This window comes from Staurois parvus, unplaced genomic scaffold, assembly GCF_062004578.1.
Source record: "Staurois parvus isolate SC_StPar_1 unplaced genomic scaffold, SC_StPar_1.0 ptg002810l, whole genome shotgun sequence".
NCBI lineage: Eukaryota > Metazoa > Chordata > Amphibia > Anura > Ranidae > Staurois > Staurois parvus.
In genome coordinates this window covers 85,044-104,352 of record NW_028320606.1, presented here as the reverse complement: position 1 = coordinate 104,352, position 19,309 = coordinate 85,044, and the positions used below count along the sequence as shown (strand labels likewise).

At 55.0% G+C, this 19,309-nt stretch overlaps 1 protein-coding gene across 1 annotated transcript; it reads right to left on the bottom strand.

Annotated features, from left to right (window-relative positions):
* Positions 1-10,713: 10,713 nt before the first annotated feature.
* LOC149429095 (prostacyclin receptor-like) lies at positions 10,714-18,961 on the bottom strand. Its single transcript, XM_089666739.1, has 3 exons — positions 17,732-18,961; positions 10,823-10,960; positions 10,714-10,719 (listed from the first exon to the last, which is right to left on the bottom strand). The coding sequence occupies exons 1-3, from the start codon at positions 18,566-18,568 to the stop codon at positions 10,714-10,716; spliced, it is 981 nt and encodes a 326-aa protein (XP_089522865.1). The 5' UTR covers positions 18,569-18,961.
* Positions 18,962-19,309: the final 348 nt, after the last annotated feature.

Here is a 19,309-nt window from a genome sequence, read left to right as displayed (position 1 = left end):
CGCCCTTCTTATGAAATCGAATTGCTGAAGAATTGGGCTCCACCGAAGTAGCTTGCCATTCTCCCCAGCAACCTGCTCCAAGGATTGTGATTGGTGATCTCCGGGAAGTGCCGCCCACAAAGGTACATTTGCATCTTCTGGAGGGCCCACACGATCGCAAGACACTGCTCATCGATCGTGGCGTATGCTACTTCCCTGAGGAGCATCTTCCAGGTTCAGGTAGAGGATGGGATGTTCCTCTCCGCACCATCCACCCAACCTATAGGCAGAGGCATCCGTCTGCGAAACGGCGGGTGAAGTCTGGAGCCCGTAGCACAGGGGCCACTGGCCGGCACCTCCTTCAAGGCCTGAAGGGCCTTCTCACAGTCTGGTGTCCAGGACACCATCTTGGGTAGGTTCTTTTTGGTCGGGTCAGTCAAAGGTTTCGCCAGGCTGCTATAGTTATTATTATTATTATACAGGATTTATAGTTGGCTCAGCGCTGTACATTACAGAGGGGGACAGAACATGTGACAGAACAATACCAATACAATGTGATACATGAGGGGATCGAGGGCCCTGATCCTGGGAGCTTACAATCTAGGAGGGAGGGGATGGTGGCACAGGAGGAGATAGCTGTGGGGGATGGAGTGGTAGGAAGAGTGGAGGAGGTCGGCAGGTTAGCAGGGGGTGGGGTAGGCTTCCCTGAAGAGATGGGTTTTCAGGGTGCGCCTAAAGGAGAGGAGAGTAGGTGATAATCTGATGGGTTGGGGCAGGGAGTTCCAGAGGATGGGTGACACCCTGGAGAAGTCCTGGAGGCGGGCATGGGAGGAGGAGACCAGGGAACTAGAGAGAAGGAGGTCTTGTGAGGAGCGGAGTGTGCGTGTTGGGTGGTACTTGGATATTAGGTCAGTGATGTAGTTCGGGGCAGTATGGTGGACGGCTTTGTACGTCAGTGTTAGGATTGTGAATTTGATCCGTTGGGCAATCGGAAGCCAGTGGAGGGATTGGCAGAGGGGGGTGGAGGACACTGAGTGGAGGCCAGTGGAGGGATTGGCAGAGGGGGGTGGAGGACACTGAGTGGAGGCCAGTGGAGGGATTGGCAGAGGGGGGGTGGAGGACACTGAGTGGAGGCCAGTGGAGGGATTGGCAGAGGGGGGGTGGAGGACACTGAGTGGAGGCCAGTGGAGGGATTGGCAGAGGGGGGGTGGAGGACACTGAGTGGAGGCCAGTGGAGGGATTGGCAGAGGGGGGGTGGAGGACACTGAATGGAGGCCAGTGGAGGGATTGGCAGAGGGGGGTGGAGGACACTGAGTGGAGGCCAGTGGAGGGATTGGCAGAGGGGGGGTGGAGGACACTGAGTGGAGGCCAGTGGAGGGATTGGCAGAGGGGGGGTGGAGGACACTGAGTGGAGGCCAGTGGAGGGATTGGCAGAGGGGGGGTGGAGGACACTGAGTGGAGGCCAGTGGAGGGATTGGCAGAGGGGGGGTGGAGGACACTGAGTGGAGGCCAGTGGAGGGATTGGCAGAGGGGGGGTGGAGGACACTGAGTGGAGGCCAGTGGAGGGATTGGCAGAGGGGGGGTGGAGGACACTGAGTGGAGGCCAGTGGAGGGATTGGCAGAGGGGGGTGGCGGAGATGGAGCGGTTGGAAAGGTGAATGAGTCTGGCTGCCGTATTCAGGATGGACTGAAGCGGGGATAGCCTGTGGCGAGGCAGGCCAGTGAGGAGGGAGTGGATGAGCTGTTTAGTGGTTTCTGGGGTTAGGAACGTGCGGATTTTGGCGATGTTGCGGAGGTGGAGTCTGCATGTTGCGGAGGTGGAGTCTGCATGTTGCGGAGGCGGAGTCTGCATGTTGCAGAGGCGGAGTCTGCATGTTGCGGAGGCGGAGTCTGCACGAGTTTGTTAAAGATTGGACTTGGGGCTGGAAGGATAGGTTGGAGTCCAAAATGACACCCAGTACTCTGGCCTGCAGGGCGGGTTTGATGATGGCGTTGTTGGACATGATGGAGAAGTCAATGGGGGGTGGTGTCCGGGCTGGGGGGGGGGGGACAAGAAACTCGGTTTTGGAGAGGTTCAGTTTAAGGAAGTGGAGTGACATCCAGTCTGATATGTCGCTCAGTAGGTGTGTGATTCAGGCGGAGACCGAGGGGGTGAGGTGGGGGGCGGGGACTGAGGGGGTGAGGTGGGGGGCGGAGACCGAGGGGGTGAGGTGGGGGGTGGAGAGATAGATTTGTGTGTCGTCGGCATAGAGGTGGTAGTTGAAGCCGTGAGAGTGTATGAGTTGGCCAAGGGAGGAGGTGTAGATGGAGAAGAGAAGGGGCCCGAGGACGGAGCCTTGGGGGACCCCAACAGAGAGGGGGAGGGAGGGGGAGGTGGTAGCATTATAGGTAACGCTGAAGGAGCGTTGTGACAGGTAGGACGAGAGCCAGGAGAGGGCGGAGTCTCTGAGGCCGAGGGAGTGTAGTTTAGTAAGGAGGAGGGGGTGGTGGACTGTGTGGAAGGCCGCAGAGAGGTGGAGGAGTAGGAGCACTGAATAGTGGCCATTAGCTTTGGCGGTTAGCAGGTCGTTGGAGAGTTTGAGTAAGGCAGTTTCGGTGGAGTGTAGGTGGTTTCGGTGGAGTGTAGGGAGGTTTCGGTGGAGTGTAGGGCGGTGTCGGTGGAGTGTAGGGCGGTGTCGGTGGAGTGTAGGGGGGGTTTCGGTGGAGTGTAGGGCGGTTTCGATGGAGTGTAGGGCAGTTTCGGTGGAGTGTAGGGCGGTGTCGGTGGAGTGTAAGGCGGTGTCGGTGGAGTGTAGGGCGGTTCGGTGGAGTGTAGGGCGGTGTCGGTGGAGTGTAGGGCGGTTCAGTGGAGTGTAGGGCGGTTCGGTGGAGTGTAGGGCGGTGTCGGTGGAGTGTAAGGCGGTTTCGGTGGAGTGTAGGGCAGTTTCGGTGGAGTGTAGGGCGGTGTCGGTGGAGTGTAGGGGGGGTTCGGTGGAGTGTAGGGCGGTGTCGGTGGAGTGTAGGGCGGGTTCGGTGGAGTGTAGGTGGTTTCGGTGGAGTGTAGGGCGGTTTCGGTGGAGTGTAAGGCAGTTTCGGTGGAGTGTAGGGCGGTTTCGGTGGAGTGTAAGGCAGTTTCGGTGGAGTGTAGGGCGGTGTCGGTGGAGTGTAGGGCGGTTTCGGTGGAGTGTAGGGGGGTTTCGGTGGAGTGTAGGGCGGTTTCGGTGGAGTGTAGGGCGGTTTCGGTGGAGTGTAGGGCGGTTTCGGTGGAGTGTAGGTGGTTTCGGTGGAGTGTAGGGCGGTTTCGGTGGAGTGTAGGTGGTTTCGGTGGAGTGTAGGGCGGTTTCGGTGGAGTGTAGGGCGGGTTCGGTGGAGTGTAGGGCGGGTTCGGTGGAGTGTAGGTGGTTTCGGTGGAGTGTAGGGCGGTTTCGGTGGAGTGTAAGGCAGTTTCGGTGGAGTGTAGGGCAGTTTCGGTGGAGTGTAGGGCGGTGTCGGTGGAGTGTAGGGCGGTTTCGGTGGAGTGTAGGGCGGTTTCGGTGGAGTGTAGGGCGGTTTCGGTGGAGTGTAGGGCGGTTTCGGTGGAGTGTGGGGGACGGAAGCCGGACTGTAGGGGATCGAGGAGGTTGTTGTCGTTGAGGTGAGATCTCAGGTGGGTGTAGACGAGGCGCTCGAGGAGTTTGGATGTAAGTGGGAGCAGGGAGATGGGTCTGAGGTTGTTCGGGTCATTGGGGTCCAGGGGGGGCCTCCTCCAGTATGGGGGTGATGTGTGTTTCAGAGGGGAGGGGAAAGTGCCGGAGGAGAGGGAGAGATTGAAGATGTGTTACATACAAACTTCCTATAGTAACCGGCTGTCCCCAGGAATGACATGACCTGTTTCTTGGTTTGAGGGGTAGGCCAGGCCAGGATGGCCTCCACCTTCCCTGTCTCGGGCCTCAGGGTTCCTCCTCCTACCTGGTGTCCCAAGTACTGGACAGCCGTCATGCCTATCTAACACCTTCTGGGTTTGACGGTCAGATTGGCGGCTGTCAGTTTGTCCAGAACCTGTGACAGATGCACCAGATGTTCTTCCCAGGTGGGGCTGAACACGGCGATGTCGTCCAGGTAGGGTTCCAGCCCCTCCAGCAAGTCATTCATGACCCTCTGGAAGGTAGCTGGGGCATTCTTCATCCCAAAGGGCATGACCGTGAATTCGAACAAGCCGAATGGGGTGATGAAGGCCGACTTTTCCCGGGCCTCAGGCGCCAGAGGAATTGGCCAGTACCCCCTGCTCAGATCCATGACTGTGAGATAGCGGGCAGCCACCAGCCGATCCATCGATCCGGGGCATGGGGTCGGCGTCTGCGAAGGTGATGGCCTTCAGGCTCTGCGTGGACTACCAGAACTTGATCGTCTGATCCTTTTTGGGGACCAGGACCTCCAGAGAGGCCGACTGTTTGATGGGGGGACCTTGTGGACAGCGAGGTGTGTCCTCCCAGGTTTCCCAATAAACCTGCCCCCATATACTGCCAGCACTCCCTTCAGCCCAGGTACCTGAGTGGGGGTAAGGTGGGGGTTGATTGGGAGATCTGAGCCCACCTCCCTGGTGTCAGCTAGCAGGCACCCGACCCCTAATATGTGACGCAACACACCGCCCCAACCCCTAATATGTGACGCAACGCGGCGTCTGACCCCTAATATGTGACGCAACGCAGCACCCGACCCTTAATATGTGACGCAACGCGGCACCCAACCCCTAATATGTGACGCAACGCGGTGTCTGACCCCTAATATGTGACGCAACGCAGCACCCGACCCCTAATATGTGACGCAACGCGGCACCTGTCCCTTAATATGTGACGCAACACACCGCCCCAACCCCTAATATGTGACGCAACGCGGCACCCGTCCCTTAATATGTGACGCAACACACCGCCCCAACCCCTAATATGTGACGCAACGCGGCGTCTGACCCCTAATATGTGACGCAACGCAGCACCCGACCCCTAATATGTGACGCAACGCGGCACCCGTCCCTTAATATGTGACGCAACACACCGCCCCAACCCCTAATATGTGACGCAACGCGGCGTCTGACCCCTAATATGTGACGCAACGCAGCACCCGACCCCTAATATGTGACGCAACGCGGCACCCGACCCCTATGTGACGCAACGCGGCACCTGACCCCTAATATGTGATGCAACACGGCGCCCGACCCCTAATATGTGACGCAACACGGCACCCGACCCCTAATATGTGACGCAACACGGCACCCAACCCCTAATATGTGACAGAGCACATCATCCAAACCCTAATATGTGACGCAACGCGGCACCCGACCCCTAATATGTGACGGAACGCGGCACCCGACCCCCTAATATGTGATGCAACACGGCACCCGACCCTTAATATGTGATGCAACACGGCACCCGACCCCTAATATGTGACGGAACGCGGCACCCGACCCCTAATATGTGATGGAACGCGGCACCTGACCCCTAATATGTGACGGAACGCGGCACCCGACCCCTAATATGTGATGCAACACACCGCCCAACCCCTAATATGTGACAGAGCACATCATCCAAACCCTAATATGTGACGCAACGCGGCACCCGACCCCCTAATATGTGATGCAACACGGCACCCGACCCCTAATATGTGATGCAACACGGCACCCGACCCCTTATATGTGATGCAACACGGCACCCGACCCCTAATATATGATGGAACGCGGCACCCGACCCCTAATATGTGACGCAACACGGCACCAATAAGTGATGGAATGTGGCGTCCGACCCGATATATGATGGAACGCGGCACCCGACCCCGCCCTTCTCACCAACTCGTGACCGAAGAACCAGCCGATCTCACACCTCACTATCACTTGCATAACAATGCCGCTCTCAGCTGCACCCGGCACAAAGATTTTCCAGCTCGCAGGACCCCAATCTATGTGCAGCAGCCTGAGAGCGATTGTCACCAAGTCAGGATAATTACATCATCACCCTTCACACTGACATCACCGACTTCTACAGAGAAGGAGGAAACCCACCAATCCCAGCAATGACACCGAACTCAGCATCAACGTCTGACACCCACTGTCACCACAGACCGGAAATACAGAGGATTATATATACGGGAACACTCTTCCAGGGACGGGGATATCAGAGGGTTACATACAGGAACACTCTTCCAGGGACGGGGATATCAGAGGATTATATACAGGAACACTCTTCCAGGGACGGGGATATCAGAGGATTATATATACAGGAACACTCTTCCAGGGACGGGGATATCAGAGGATTATATATACAGGAACACTCTTCCAGGGACGGGGATATCAGAGGATTATATATACGGGAACACTCTTCCAGGGACGGGGATATCAGAGGGTTACATACAGGAACACTCTTCCAGGGACGGGGATATCAGAGGATTATATACAGGAACACTCTTCCAGGGACGGGGATATCAGAGGATTATATATACAGGAACACTCTTCCAGGGACGGGGATATCAGAGGATTATATATACAGGAACACTCTTCCAGGGACGGGGATATCAGAGGATTATATATACGGGAACACTCTTCCAGGGACGGGGATATCAGAGGGTTACATACAGGAACACTCTTCCAGGGACGGGGATATCAGAGGATTATATACAGGAACACTCTTCCAGGGACGGGGATATCAGAGGGTTACATACAGGAACACTCTTCCAGGGACGGGGATATCAGAGGATTATATACAGGAACACTCTTCCAGGGACGGGGATATCAGAGGATTATATATACGGGAACACTCTTCCAGGGACGGGGATATCAGAGGATTATATATACAGGAACACTCTTCCAGGGACGGGGATATCAGAGGGTTACATACAGGAACACTCTTCCAGGGACGGGGATATCAGAGGGTTACATACAGGAACACTCTTCCAGGGACGGGGATATCGGAGGATTATATATACAGTAACACTCTTCCAGGGACGGGGATATCAGAGGATTATATATACAGGAACACTCTTCCAGGGACGGGGATATCAGAGGATTATGTACAGGAACACTCTTCCAGGGACGGGGATATCAGAGGATTATATATACAGGAACACTCTTCCAGGGACGGGGATATCAGAGGATTATATATACAGGAACACTCTTCCAGGGACGGGGATATCAGAGGATTATATATACAGGAACACTCATCCAGGGACGGGGATATCAGAGGATTATATATACAGGAACACTCATCCAGGGACGGGGATATCAGAGGATTATATATATACAGGAACACTCATCCAGGGACGGGGATATCAGAGGATTATATATACAGGAACACTCTTCCAGGGACGGGGATATCAGAGGATTATATATACAGGAACACTCTTCCAGGGACGGGGATATCAGAGGATTATATATATACAGGAACACTCTTCCAGGGACAGGGATATCAGAGGATTATATATACAGGAACACTCATCCAGGGACGGGGATATCGGAGGATTATATATACAGGAACACTCTTCCATGGACGGGGATATCGGAGGATTATATATACAGGAACACTCTTCCAGGGACGGGGATATCGGAGGATTATATATACAGGAACAATCTTCCAGGGACGGGGATATCAGGGGATTATATACAGGAACACTCTTCCAGGGACAGGGATATCAGGGGATTATATACAGGAACACTCTTCCAGGGACAGGGATATCAGGGGATTATATACAGGAACACTCTTCCAGGGACGGGGATATCAGAGGATTATATATACAGGAACACTCTTCCAGGGACAGTGATATCAGAGGATTATATATACAGGAACACTCTTCCAGGGACGGGGATATCAGAGGATTATATATACAGGAACACTCTTCCAGGGACGGGGATATCAGAGGATTATATATACAGGAACACTCTTCCAGGGACGGGGATATCAGAGGATTATATATACAGGAACACTCTTCCAGGGACGGGGATATCAGAGGATTATATATACAGGAACACTCTTCCAGGGACAGGGATATCAGAGGATTATATATACAGGAACACTCATCCAGGGACGGGGATATCGGAGGATTATATATACAGGAACACTCTTCCAGGGACGGGGATATCGGAGGATTATATATACAGGAACACTCTTCCAGGGACGGGGATATCGGAGGATTATATATACAGGAACACTCATCCAGGGACGGGGATATCAGAGGATTATATATACAGGAACACTCATCCAGGGACGGGGATATCAGAGGATTATATATACAGGAACACTCATCCAGGGACGGGGATATCAGAGGATTACATATACAGGAACACTCTTCCAGGGACGGGGATATCAGAGGATTATATATACAGGAACACTCTTCCAGGGACGGGGATATCAGAGGATTATATACAGGAACACTCTTCCAGGGACGGGGATATCAGAGGATTATATATATACAGGAACACTCATCCAGGGACGGGGATATCAGAGGATTATATATATACAGGAACACTCTTCCAGGGACGGGGATTCGTTAATTTGCATTAAAGCCTTCAGGATGGTTCTAACACTTTTCAGAATCTGATTTATTAATGAAAAGGCCAAATATTGCAATTAAATATTTACAGAAAAGATGTTACAAAGACACAAAGAGAACAATAAAGCAACAGAGGAATGAAAGGCGGTGAAGATGGAGAATACTTGCCTGGTCCTGGGTCAGCCGACTCCAATTGTTCGAGCAAAAATATTTCCTTGGCCCTCAGGTCCGTTAGATGTTCCTTAGTTGATATTAACCTCTTGCCGACCGCGCATAGCGGAATGACGGCTTCACCGCGGCCGGCCAGTTCTGAGTGGATGTCATATGACGTCCTCCCAGAACGCGCTCTCCTGCGCGCCCCAGGGGGCGCGCACCCGGCGATCTCCGTGATCGCTGTGTCCTACGGACACAGCTGATCACGTGATGTGGTGAAAGGCCGATCCCACCGGCCTTTTACCACGTGATCAGCGGTGTCCAATGACACGCTGATCACAGGAAAATGCAAGTGCCGGTTCTCGGCTGCACTTTCCTCACGCTGTCAGATCGTGAGGAAAGTACTGCTGAGAACCGGCAGTTGTCAGAGCGGGGATCGGCACCGATCATCAGGGCACTGGTGATCAATGCCCTGATGATCGGTGCCCAGCAGTGACACCCGCAAGTTCCGCCCAGCAGTGCGCCCACTAGCCCCGCCCACCCGTTCCCAGCAGTGCCCCCACCTGTGCCCAGCAGTGCCCCCACCTGTGCCCAGCAGTGCCCCCACCTGTGCCACTCTGCAGTGCCACCTACCTGTGCCCAGAAGTGCCACCTACATGTGCCCAGCAGTGCCACCCACCTGTGCCCACCCACCTGTGCCCACCAGTGCCACCCACCTGTGCCCACCCACCTGTGCCCACCAGTGCCACCCACCTGTGCCCACCCACCTGTGCCCACCAGTGCCACCCACCAGTGCAGCCCAGCAGTGCTGCCAGTCAGTGCCACCAGTCAGTGCCCAGAAGTGATGCCAGTCAGTGCCGTCTATCAGTACCCATCATCAGTGTCACCTATCAGTGCCGCCTATCAGTGCTGCATATCAGTGCCGCCTATCCGTGACCCCTAATTAGTGCTGTCTATCAGTGCCGCCTATCCGTGACCCCTAATTAGTGCTGTCTATCAGTGCCGCCTATCCGTACCACCTCATTAGTACTGCCTATCAGTGCCCTTTAGTGCTGCCTATCAGTGCCCATCAGTGCCGCCTCATCAACGCAAATCAGTGAAGGAGAAAAAATACCTGTTTGAAAAATTTTATAAAAGAAACAAATAAACTTTTTTTTTTTTTCAAATTTTTTGCACATTTTTTAATTTATAGCGCAAAAAGTAAAGCGCCCAGCGGCGATTAAATACCACCAAAAGAAAGCTCTATTTGTGAGAAAAAAATTATCAAAATTTCATATGGGTACAATGTTGCATGACCGCGCAATTGTCAATCAAAGTGCGGCAGCGCTGAAAGCTGAAAATTGGCCTGGTAAGGAAGGGGGTACAAGTGCCTGGGGGGCGAGTGGTTAAAGGAGCGCTCCTTACTAGGTCCGGTCAGTCCCTTTTCTGTGATATCAAAGGGGTGTGGCCAGAGAACAACTGACCAATCATCCAGGTTAGGGGCGGGGTGCTGGAGGTCACCAAGTTTCTGACCGAGTCCCAACTACAACTTCATGCTGATATTAATAACCTCCAATACATGCAGGCGGGAGTCCAGCAACCGGCAGATTAATACTCAGAATTATATTCCGAACCCAGGGATACCAAACATGGCGCACTGGAGGGAGGAGACGGCTTTCTCCCCATTCTAACATGGTAACATAGTCATGTAGGACCTTGATTTGTTCGGTATGATATTCCCCATTCACATATCTCCCTAATATGAATGTGTCCTGTTCCTGGTGGATGCTATGACTTGTATGTGGAATTGTTACATGTGGAATGGACGTTTTATGGCACGCTCTGCATTCCTAGAGCTCTAATGGTCTCACAGGTCATGTATGATGGCTGGACTGAGATATTATGAATTTACGATAGGGCAGAGGAAAGTGTTTTCTATGCTTCCTGGAAACAGACATCCTGCCAAGACTAATTTGCTGTTTACAGCCCTGACCAGGTCTGGACTCTGGCGTCTATTTGTGTTTTAGTGGAGATAAGAGGCTCTTCTGAAGTTTGTTAAATCTTACATCTACAAATTCCATAGTTTTCAGGAGGGGGGAGGGTGGGGGAAGGTCACTCCTGATGGAAAAAAAGAATTGGTTGAAACCTTAACAAGATGGCTGCCTACAGCTTCCATGTCCCATTACAGGGGGTGCTATACTCTGCAGAAGAGGGGGAATACCCAGGTAGGTGTGTGATACTCTGCAGCAGAGGGGAATACTCGGGTGGGGGTGCGATACTCTGCAAGAGAGGGGGAATTCTCAGGTGGGGGTGCTTTAGTCTGCAGGAGAGGGGGATACTCAGGTGGGGGTATGATACTCTGCAAGAGAGGGGGAATACTCAGGTGGGGGTGTTATACTCTGCAGGAGAGGGGAATACTCAGGTGGGGGTGCGATACTCTGCAAGACGGGGAATACTCAGGTGGGGGTGCGATACTCTGCAAGAGAGGGGGAATACTCAGGTGGGGGTGCTATACTTTGCAGGAGAGGGGAATACTCAGGTGGGGGTGCGATACTCTGCAGGAGAGGGGAATACTCAGGTGGGGGTGCGATACTCTGCAAGATGGGGAATACTCAGGTGGGGGTGCGATACTCTGCAAGATGGGGAATACTCAGGTGGGGGTGCGATACTCTGCAAGATGGGGAATACTCAGGTGGGGGTGCGATACTCTGCAAGAGGGGGAATACTCAGGTGGGGGTGCGATACTCTGCAGGAGAGGGGGAATACTCAGGAGGGGGGCTGTACTCTGCAAGAGAGAGGAATACTCAGGTGGGGGTGCGATACTCTGCAGAAGAGAGGGATACTCAGATGGGGGTGCGATACTCTGCAGAAGAGAGGGATACTCAGATGGGGGTGCGATACTCTGCAAGAGAGGGGGAATACTCAGGTGGGGGTGCGATACTCTGCAGGAGAGGGGGAATACTCAGGTGGGGGTGCGATACTCTGCAGGAGAGGGGGAATACTCAGGTGGGGGTGCGATACTCTGCAGGAGAGGGGGAATACTCAGGAGGGGGTGCTATACTCTGCAAGAGAGGGGGAATACTCAGGTGGGGGTGCGATACTCTGCAGGAGAGGGGGAATACTCAGGTGGGGGTGCGATACTCTGCAAGAGAGGGGGAATACTCAGGTGGGGGTGCGATACTCTGCAGGAGAGGGGGAATACTCAGGTGGGGGTGCGATACTCTGCAGGAGAGGGGGAATACTCAGGAGGGGGTGCGATACTCTGCAGGAGAGGGGGATACTCAGGAGGGGGAGCGATACTCTGCAGGAGAGGGGGAATACTCAGGAGGGGGTGCTATGCTCTGCAGAAGAGAGGGGGAATACTCAGGTGGGGGTGCGATACTCTGCAGGAGAGGGTGAATACTCAGGTGGGGGTGCGATACTCTGCAGTAGTGTAAACGCTCTGCAGTGGGCGATGGGGGGGGGGGGTAATATCTCTGAGGACTCTGCTGGTTTGCAGATAGTTATCGGGTTTCTGTCTGTCTCGGTTTATGAGGTGAGGGATGAAGTGATGGAAGATGGGGCCCCGGTCACACACAGCAGACGGGGGGGCCCCAGTCACACACAGCAGACGGAGGGGCCCCGGTCACACACAGCAGACGGAGGGGCCCTGGTCACACACAGCAGACAGGGGGGGGGGCCCCGGTCACACACAGCAGATGGGGGGGCCCCGGTAACACACAGCAGACGGAGGGGCCCCGGTCACACACAGCAGACGGGGGGGCCCCGGTCACACACAGCAGATGGGGGGGCCCCGGTCACACACAGCAGATGGGGGGGGGCCCGGTCACACACAGCAGACGGAGGGGCCCCGGTCACACACAGCAGACGGAGGGGCCCCGGTAACACACAGCAGACAGAGGGGCCCCGGTCACACACAGCAGACGGAGGGGCCCAGTCACACACAGCAGACAGAGGGGCCCGGTCACACACAGCAGACGGGGGGGGCCCCGGTCACACACAGCAGACAGAGGGGCCCGGTCACACACAGCAGACGGAGGGGCCCCGGTCACATACAGCAGACGGAGGGGCCCCGGTCACATACAGACAGGGGGCCCCGCTCACACACAGCAGACGGAGGGGCCCCGCTCACACACAGCAGACGGAGGGGCCCCGGTCACACACAGCAGACGGAGGGGCCCCAGTCACACACAGCAGACGGAGGGGCCCCAGTCACACACAGCAGACGGAGGGGCCCCGCTCACATACAGCAGACGGAGGGGCCCCGCTCACATACAGCAGACGGAGGGGCCCCGGTCACACACAGACAGGGGCCCCGCTCACACAGCGGATCACTTTCCACACCACACAACCTTCCATTGTACAATCAGCGTTCGCCCCCATCCCCCACCCACTGACTGCATTCCACCAACCTGAGCCGGACACACACCATCCAATCAGATCTGCCAACCACTGCATGATAGAATGTCAGTCTGACTGTATGATCCCCGAATCCTACAGAGAAAATGTATGTCAGGTCAGTCACAGGTAAGTAGGCACACCCAGGTATATAGAGACAGTCACAGGTAAGTAGGGGCTCCCACAGGTATATAGAGACAGTCACAGGTAAGTAGGCACACCCAGGTATATAGAGACAGTCACAGGTAAGTAGGCACACCCAGGTATATAGAGACAGTCACAGGTAAGTAGGCACACCCAGGTATATAGAGACAGTCACAGGTAAGTAGGGGCTCCCACAGGTATATAGAGACAGTCACAGGTAAGTAGGCACACCCAGGTATATAGACACAGTCACGGGTAAGTAGGCACACCCAGGTATACAGAGACAGTCACGGGTAAGTAGGGGCTCCCACAGGTATATAGAGACAGTCACGGGTAAGTAGGCACACCCAGGTATATAGAGACAGTCACGGGTAAGTAGGCACACCCAGGTATATAGAGACAGTCACGGGTAAGTAGGCACACCCAGGTATACAGAGACAGTCACGGGTAAGTAGGGGCTCCCACAGGTATATAGACACAGTCACAGGTAAGTAGGGGCTCCCACAGGTATATAGAGACAGTCACAGGTAAGTAGGGGCTCCCACAGGTATATAGAGACAGTCACAGGTAAGTAGGGGCACCCACAGGTATATAGAGACAGTCACGGGTAAGTAGGGGCTCCCACAGGTATATAGAGACAGTCACAGGTAAGTAGGCACACCCAGGTATATAGAGACAGTCACGGGTAAGTAGGCACACCCAGGTATACAGAGACAGTCACGGGTAAGTAGGGGCTCCCACAGGTATATAGAGACAGTCACGGGTAAGTAGGCACACCCAGGTATACAGAGACAGTCACGGGTAAGTAGGGGCTCCCACAGGTATATAGAGACAGTCACAGGTAAGTAGGCACACCCAGGTATATAGAGACAGTCACAGGTAAGTAGGCACACCCAGGTATATAGAGACAGTCACAGGTAAGTAGGGGCTCCCACAGGTATATAGAGACAGTCACAGGTAAGTAGGCACACCCAGGTATATAGAGACAGTCACAGGTAAGTAGGCACACCCAGGTATACAGAGACAGTCACAGGTAAGTAGGCACACCCAGGTATATAGAGACAGTCACGGGTAAGTAGGCACACCCAGGTATATAGAGACAGTCACGGGTAAGTAGGCACACCCAGGTATATAGAGACAGTCACAGGTAAGTAGGGGCTCCCACAGGTATATAGAGACAGTCACAGGTAAGTAGGGGCTCCCACAGGTATATAGAGACAGTCACAGGTAAGTAGGCACACCCAGGTATATAGAGACAGTCACAGGTAAGTAGGCACACCCAGGTATATAGAGACAGTCACGGGTAAGTAGGCACACCCAGGTATATAGAGACAGTCACAGGTAAGTAGGCACACCCAGGTATATAGAGACAGTCACAGGTAAGTAGGCACACCCAGGTATATAGAGACAGTCACAGGTAAGTAGGCACACCCAGGTATATAGAGACAGTCACAGGTAAGTAGGCACACCCACAGGTATATAGAGACAGTCACAGGTAAGTAGGCACACCCAGGTATATAGAGACAGTCACAGGTAAGTAGGGGCTCCCACAGGTATATAGACACAGTCACAGGTAAGTAGGCACACCCAGGTATATAGAGACAGTCACGGGTAAGTAGGCACACCCAGGTAGGTAGGTCCAGTTTCCTCATGTTGCTGTTATTGCTGTGTGACCTGATTTGGGTTTGTCTCCGTGTCCATCCGCTCGTCTCCCCCACCCCCGACCACACTGCATAGCCAGGAAGGTGACACCACTCCTCCCCAATACAGCTCCCTGTGTTCCTGAATGCTGATTGGTTGGTGTCTCCGCAGCAGGGGCGGACTGACCATTTGGAAACTCGGGCACTGTCCGAGGGCCCGGGGTCAGTAGGGGGCCCCATGAGATGCCCCTGGTACCTTTTTCATAGGCTTTTTTGAGTTTGGGCAAGGACACAGGGGCCCCATGATCCCCTATTGCCCGGGGGCCCCATGATCCCCTATTGCCCGGGGGCCCCATGAGTTGTCAGTCCGCCCCTGCTCCGCAGTGTGATGATGTCACCAGGCCGGCTGTGCAGCAGAGATGTGAAGGCGGGCAGAACGGAATATGGGGTCTGAAGAGCGGATGATGGAGGGCCATCTAGTGCCGTATAAATGGGTGACACCGCGTGGCCCCGTGCTCGGAGCGTTTCCTGTTCAGACAGCGATTATTCTCCGCCATCACAGTGACTGCCGCTCAGGAATGTGGAATTCAGAGCCAATCCTCGGCTGTGACTGGTTCACATCGACTCCATAACTTATCATATAGGAGAAGCCCTCCAACCGGCACCAACCTAGGACCTGTCTGACCCAGCACTACACTGGGGGGGGAGAGCAACATGGCGGTCTCTCTATGTCCAGATTCTCCTCTCGCAGTGCTGGACTTTCTGCTCATAATGCCAGGTTCTCCTCTCGCAGTGCTGGACTTTCTCCTGGGCTGGGCTTTGACCTCACAGTCACAGAATCTCCCCTCACAAGGTTTTCACCCTACAGTGCTGGACTCTCCTTCCACATTGTCAGGCTTTCCCCTGATAGTGCTGGGCTTTCTCCTCATAATGCTGGGTTCTGCCCTCACAGTCATGGATTCTCCATTCACAGTACCGTGCCCTCTACTAACAGTGCTGGGCTTTCTCCTCACAGATCTAGGCTCTGCCCCCAGTCATGGATTCTCTCCTCACAGTGCTGGGCTTTCTCCTCACAGATCTAGGCTCTGCCCCCAGTCATGGATTCTCTCCTCACAATGATCACAGTGCTGGGCTTTCTCCTCACACATCTAAGCTCTGCCCACACAGTCATGGATTCTCTCCTCACAGATCTAGGCTCTGCCCCCAGTCATGGATTCTCTCCTCACAATGATCACAGTGCTGGGCTTTCTCCTCACACATCTAAGCTCTGCCCACACAGTCATGGATTCTCTCCTCACAGATCTAGGCTCCTCCCTCCCACAGTCATGGATTCTCTCCTCACAGTGCTAGGCTTTCTCCTCACACATCTAGGCTCTGCTCACACAGTCATGGATTCTCTGCTCACAGTGCTGGGCTTTCTCCTCACAGATCTAGGCTCCTCCCTCCCACAGTCATGGATTCTCTCCTCACAGTGCTGGGCTTTATCCTCACAGATCTAGGCTCTGCCCCCAGTCATGGATTCTCTCCTCACAGTGCTGGGCTTTCTCCTCACAGATCTAGGCTCTGCCCTCCCACAGTCATGGATTCTCTCCTCACAGTGCTGGGCTTTCTCCTCACAGATCTAGGCTCTGCCCTCCCACAGTCATGGATTCTCTCCTCACAGTGCTAGGCTTTCTCCTCACAGATCTAGGCTCTGCCCACACAGTCATGGATTCTCTGCTCACAGTGCTGGGCTTTCTCCTCACAGATCTAGGCTCCTCCCTCCCACAGTCATGGATTCTCTGCTCACAGTGCTGGGCTTTCTCCTCACAGATCTAGGCTCCTCCCTCCCACAGTCATGGATTCTCTCCTCACAGTGCTAGGCTTTCTCCTCACAGATCTAGGCTCTGCCCACACAGTCATGGATTCTCTGCTCACAGTGCTGGGCTTTCTCCTCACAGATCTAGGCTCCTCCCTCCCACAGTCATGGATTCTCTGCTCACAGTGCTGGGCTTTCTCCTCACAGATCTAGGCTCTGCCCTCCCACAGTCATGGATTCTCTCCTCACAGTGCTAGGCTTTCTCCTCACAGATCTAGGCTCTGCCCACACAGTCATGGATTCTCTGCTCACAGTGCTGGGCTTTCTCCTCACAGATCTAGGCTCCTCCCTCCCACAGTCATGGATTCTCTGCTCACAGTGCTGGGCTTTCTCCTCACAGATCTAGGCTCTGCCCTCCCACAGTCATGGATTCTCTCCTCACAGTGCTAGGCTTTCTCCTCACAGATCTAGGCTCTGCCCTCCCACAGTCATGGATTCTCTCCTCACAGTGCTAGGCTTTCTCCTCACAGATCTAGGCTCTGCCCACACAGTCATGGATTCTCTCCTCACAGTGCTGGGCTTTCTCCTCACAGATCTAGGCTCCTCCCTCCCACAGTCATGGATTCTCTGCTCACAGTGCTGGGCTTTCTCCTCACAGATCTAGGCTCTGCCCACACAGTCATGGATTCTCTCCTCACAGTGCTGGGCTTTCTCCTCACAGATCTAGGCTCTGCCCACACAGTCATGGATTCTCTCCTCACAGTGCTGGGCTTTCTCCTCACAGATCTAGGCTCTGCCCCCAGTCATGGATTCTCTCCTCACAGTGCTGGGCTTTATCCTCACAGATCTAGGCTCTGCCCCCAGTCATGGATTCTCTCCTCACAGTGCTAGGCTTTCTCCTCACAGTTGCAGTGACCTCTCACCCCGTCACAGTGGAGTCCACCTGAGGTCACATCAGTCTTCACACATTTGGCTTCCTTCCACAACATCTGTTCCCCATCTCCTGCACACTCTTCCACCACCCTCCCTCCTGGGGTCCCTCAGGAACTGTCACCCTCTTCTCTCCCTCGGGGCCACATCCTGAGAGATCGGAGTGATGACAAGGCGGTGACACCTACAGCCTACAACCTGCCCCCCCGCTGGCACTTACCGTCATAGGCACAGAGCACACCATGAAGATGATGGTCATCAGCACCAACAGGATGAGATGCTCCAGCTCCTCTTCTCCGGCCCCGAGGAACCAGCCTCGAGCTCCAGCCCTGCGCAGCGACCCTCTCCGCGCCCTCTGACCTTTCCTCATGCGGCACAAGCTGGCGGTCACGGAGGCATTACACACCAAGATGGCTAAGATCAGCAGTCCAGTCAGCGTGGCGTAAAGCAGCGAGAAGGCCAGCGCTCCCCCGTTCCCAGCAGTGGATCCCACCGCCATCCTGATGAAGCACCAAGTTCCTGGACAGTACTGCTTGTGCTGACCCACACCGACCAGTGGCAGGGCGCAGAGCACCGCTGTTACAACGTAGGAAGTTGGCAGCGCCGTCCTGGCCAGGCGGCGCCCCCAGCTGTGCTGAGTGTAGATGTACGGGTGGCTGATGGCCAGACATCTCTCAAAGGCCATGAAGAAGAGGATCATCATGGAGGCCAGGTTGAAGAAGGTCATAGCGAAGGCGAAGAACTGGCACAGCGGCCACGATCCCAGCTCCAGGAGCGACACTTGCTGGGCGTAGGACACGAAGACCACCGGGCTCAGGATGCAGGTGCCCAGGAGGTCGGTGACGGCGAGTCCGGTGACCAGGACGCAGAACGGGGACGCCCGGGCTCTTCTCTCTCGTCGGTGGACCCCTAAGATGCCCAGGGCCAGCAGGTTTCCCAGTACTCCCATGGCGAACATCAGGGTGCTGGTGGCCGGGTTCCCGTCAGCGCGGACTCGCGTGGAATTCTCGCAGTAGTACTGCATGCCTTCGGGCAGAGATGGCGGGGTGGTTACCATTGGATGGTGAGGAACCCAAATTCTGCCTCTGAAAATCTGCTGGTCCGTCTCTGCACCTGCTTCCTCCTCCACCCCGAGAGACTCTCACTTCTGTGTCAGGACTTTCTCTTCCTCTTCTGCCCGCTGTGCTGCATGGCTCCCGCCCCGGCGTGGGATCTGCTGAGAAGTTTGCGTGTCGCTGCGTCCCCCTCCGTCTGCCTTACACTTGACTCTCCTGCGCTGTGAACTGTCAGTGATCAGACCTACGAGAGAGAGAGCGAGCGGAGGAGGGGAGGGGAGACTCAGCAGCTGAGATAGACGCGGCCAGAGACTGCCAGGAGAGGTTGGCGCACGCCTTGTGTCCGCACCGGCACGTCCCGACTGGCCAGCTGGCAGAGGAAGAACGCCCGGCGTGCTGGGCGAGCGGCCAAACTTTGACTAAACAATGTCGCAAACGTGGCGCAACTTTTGTGTCTTGCGGAGGAACTGGTCAGCGTCCAACGGCAGCTTTTACGTGACAGTTATGTGACGGCCATGCAATCAGCGGGACGGTCGTATTGGGCGGCGGATGACGTGACGCGGCGTTCCGCGAAGAGATAATGCCGGGCGGGGGAGGCATGAGATGACATCCAGGATGGAGTGTCTCTGGCACGCCGCGCCAATCCCGGGGAGGTGACGTGTACGTCGAGCGGGAGACGAGGACCAGAGACCGCCAGACGCGCTCATCTGTCAGCGTTGTGTGTATATGTGTGTACACTTTGT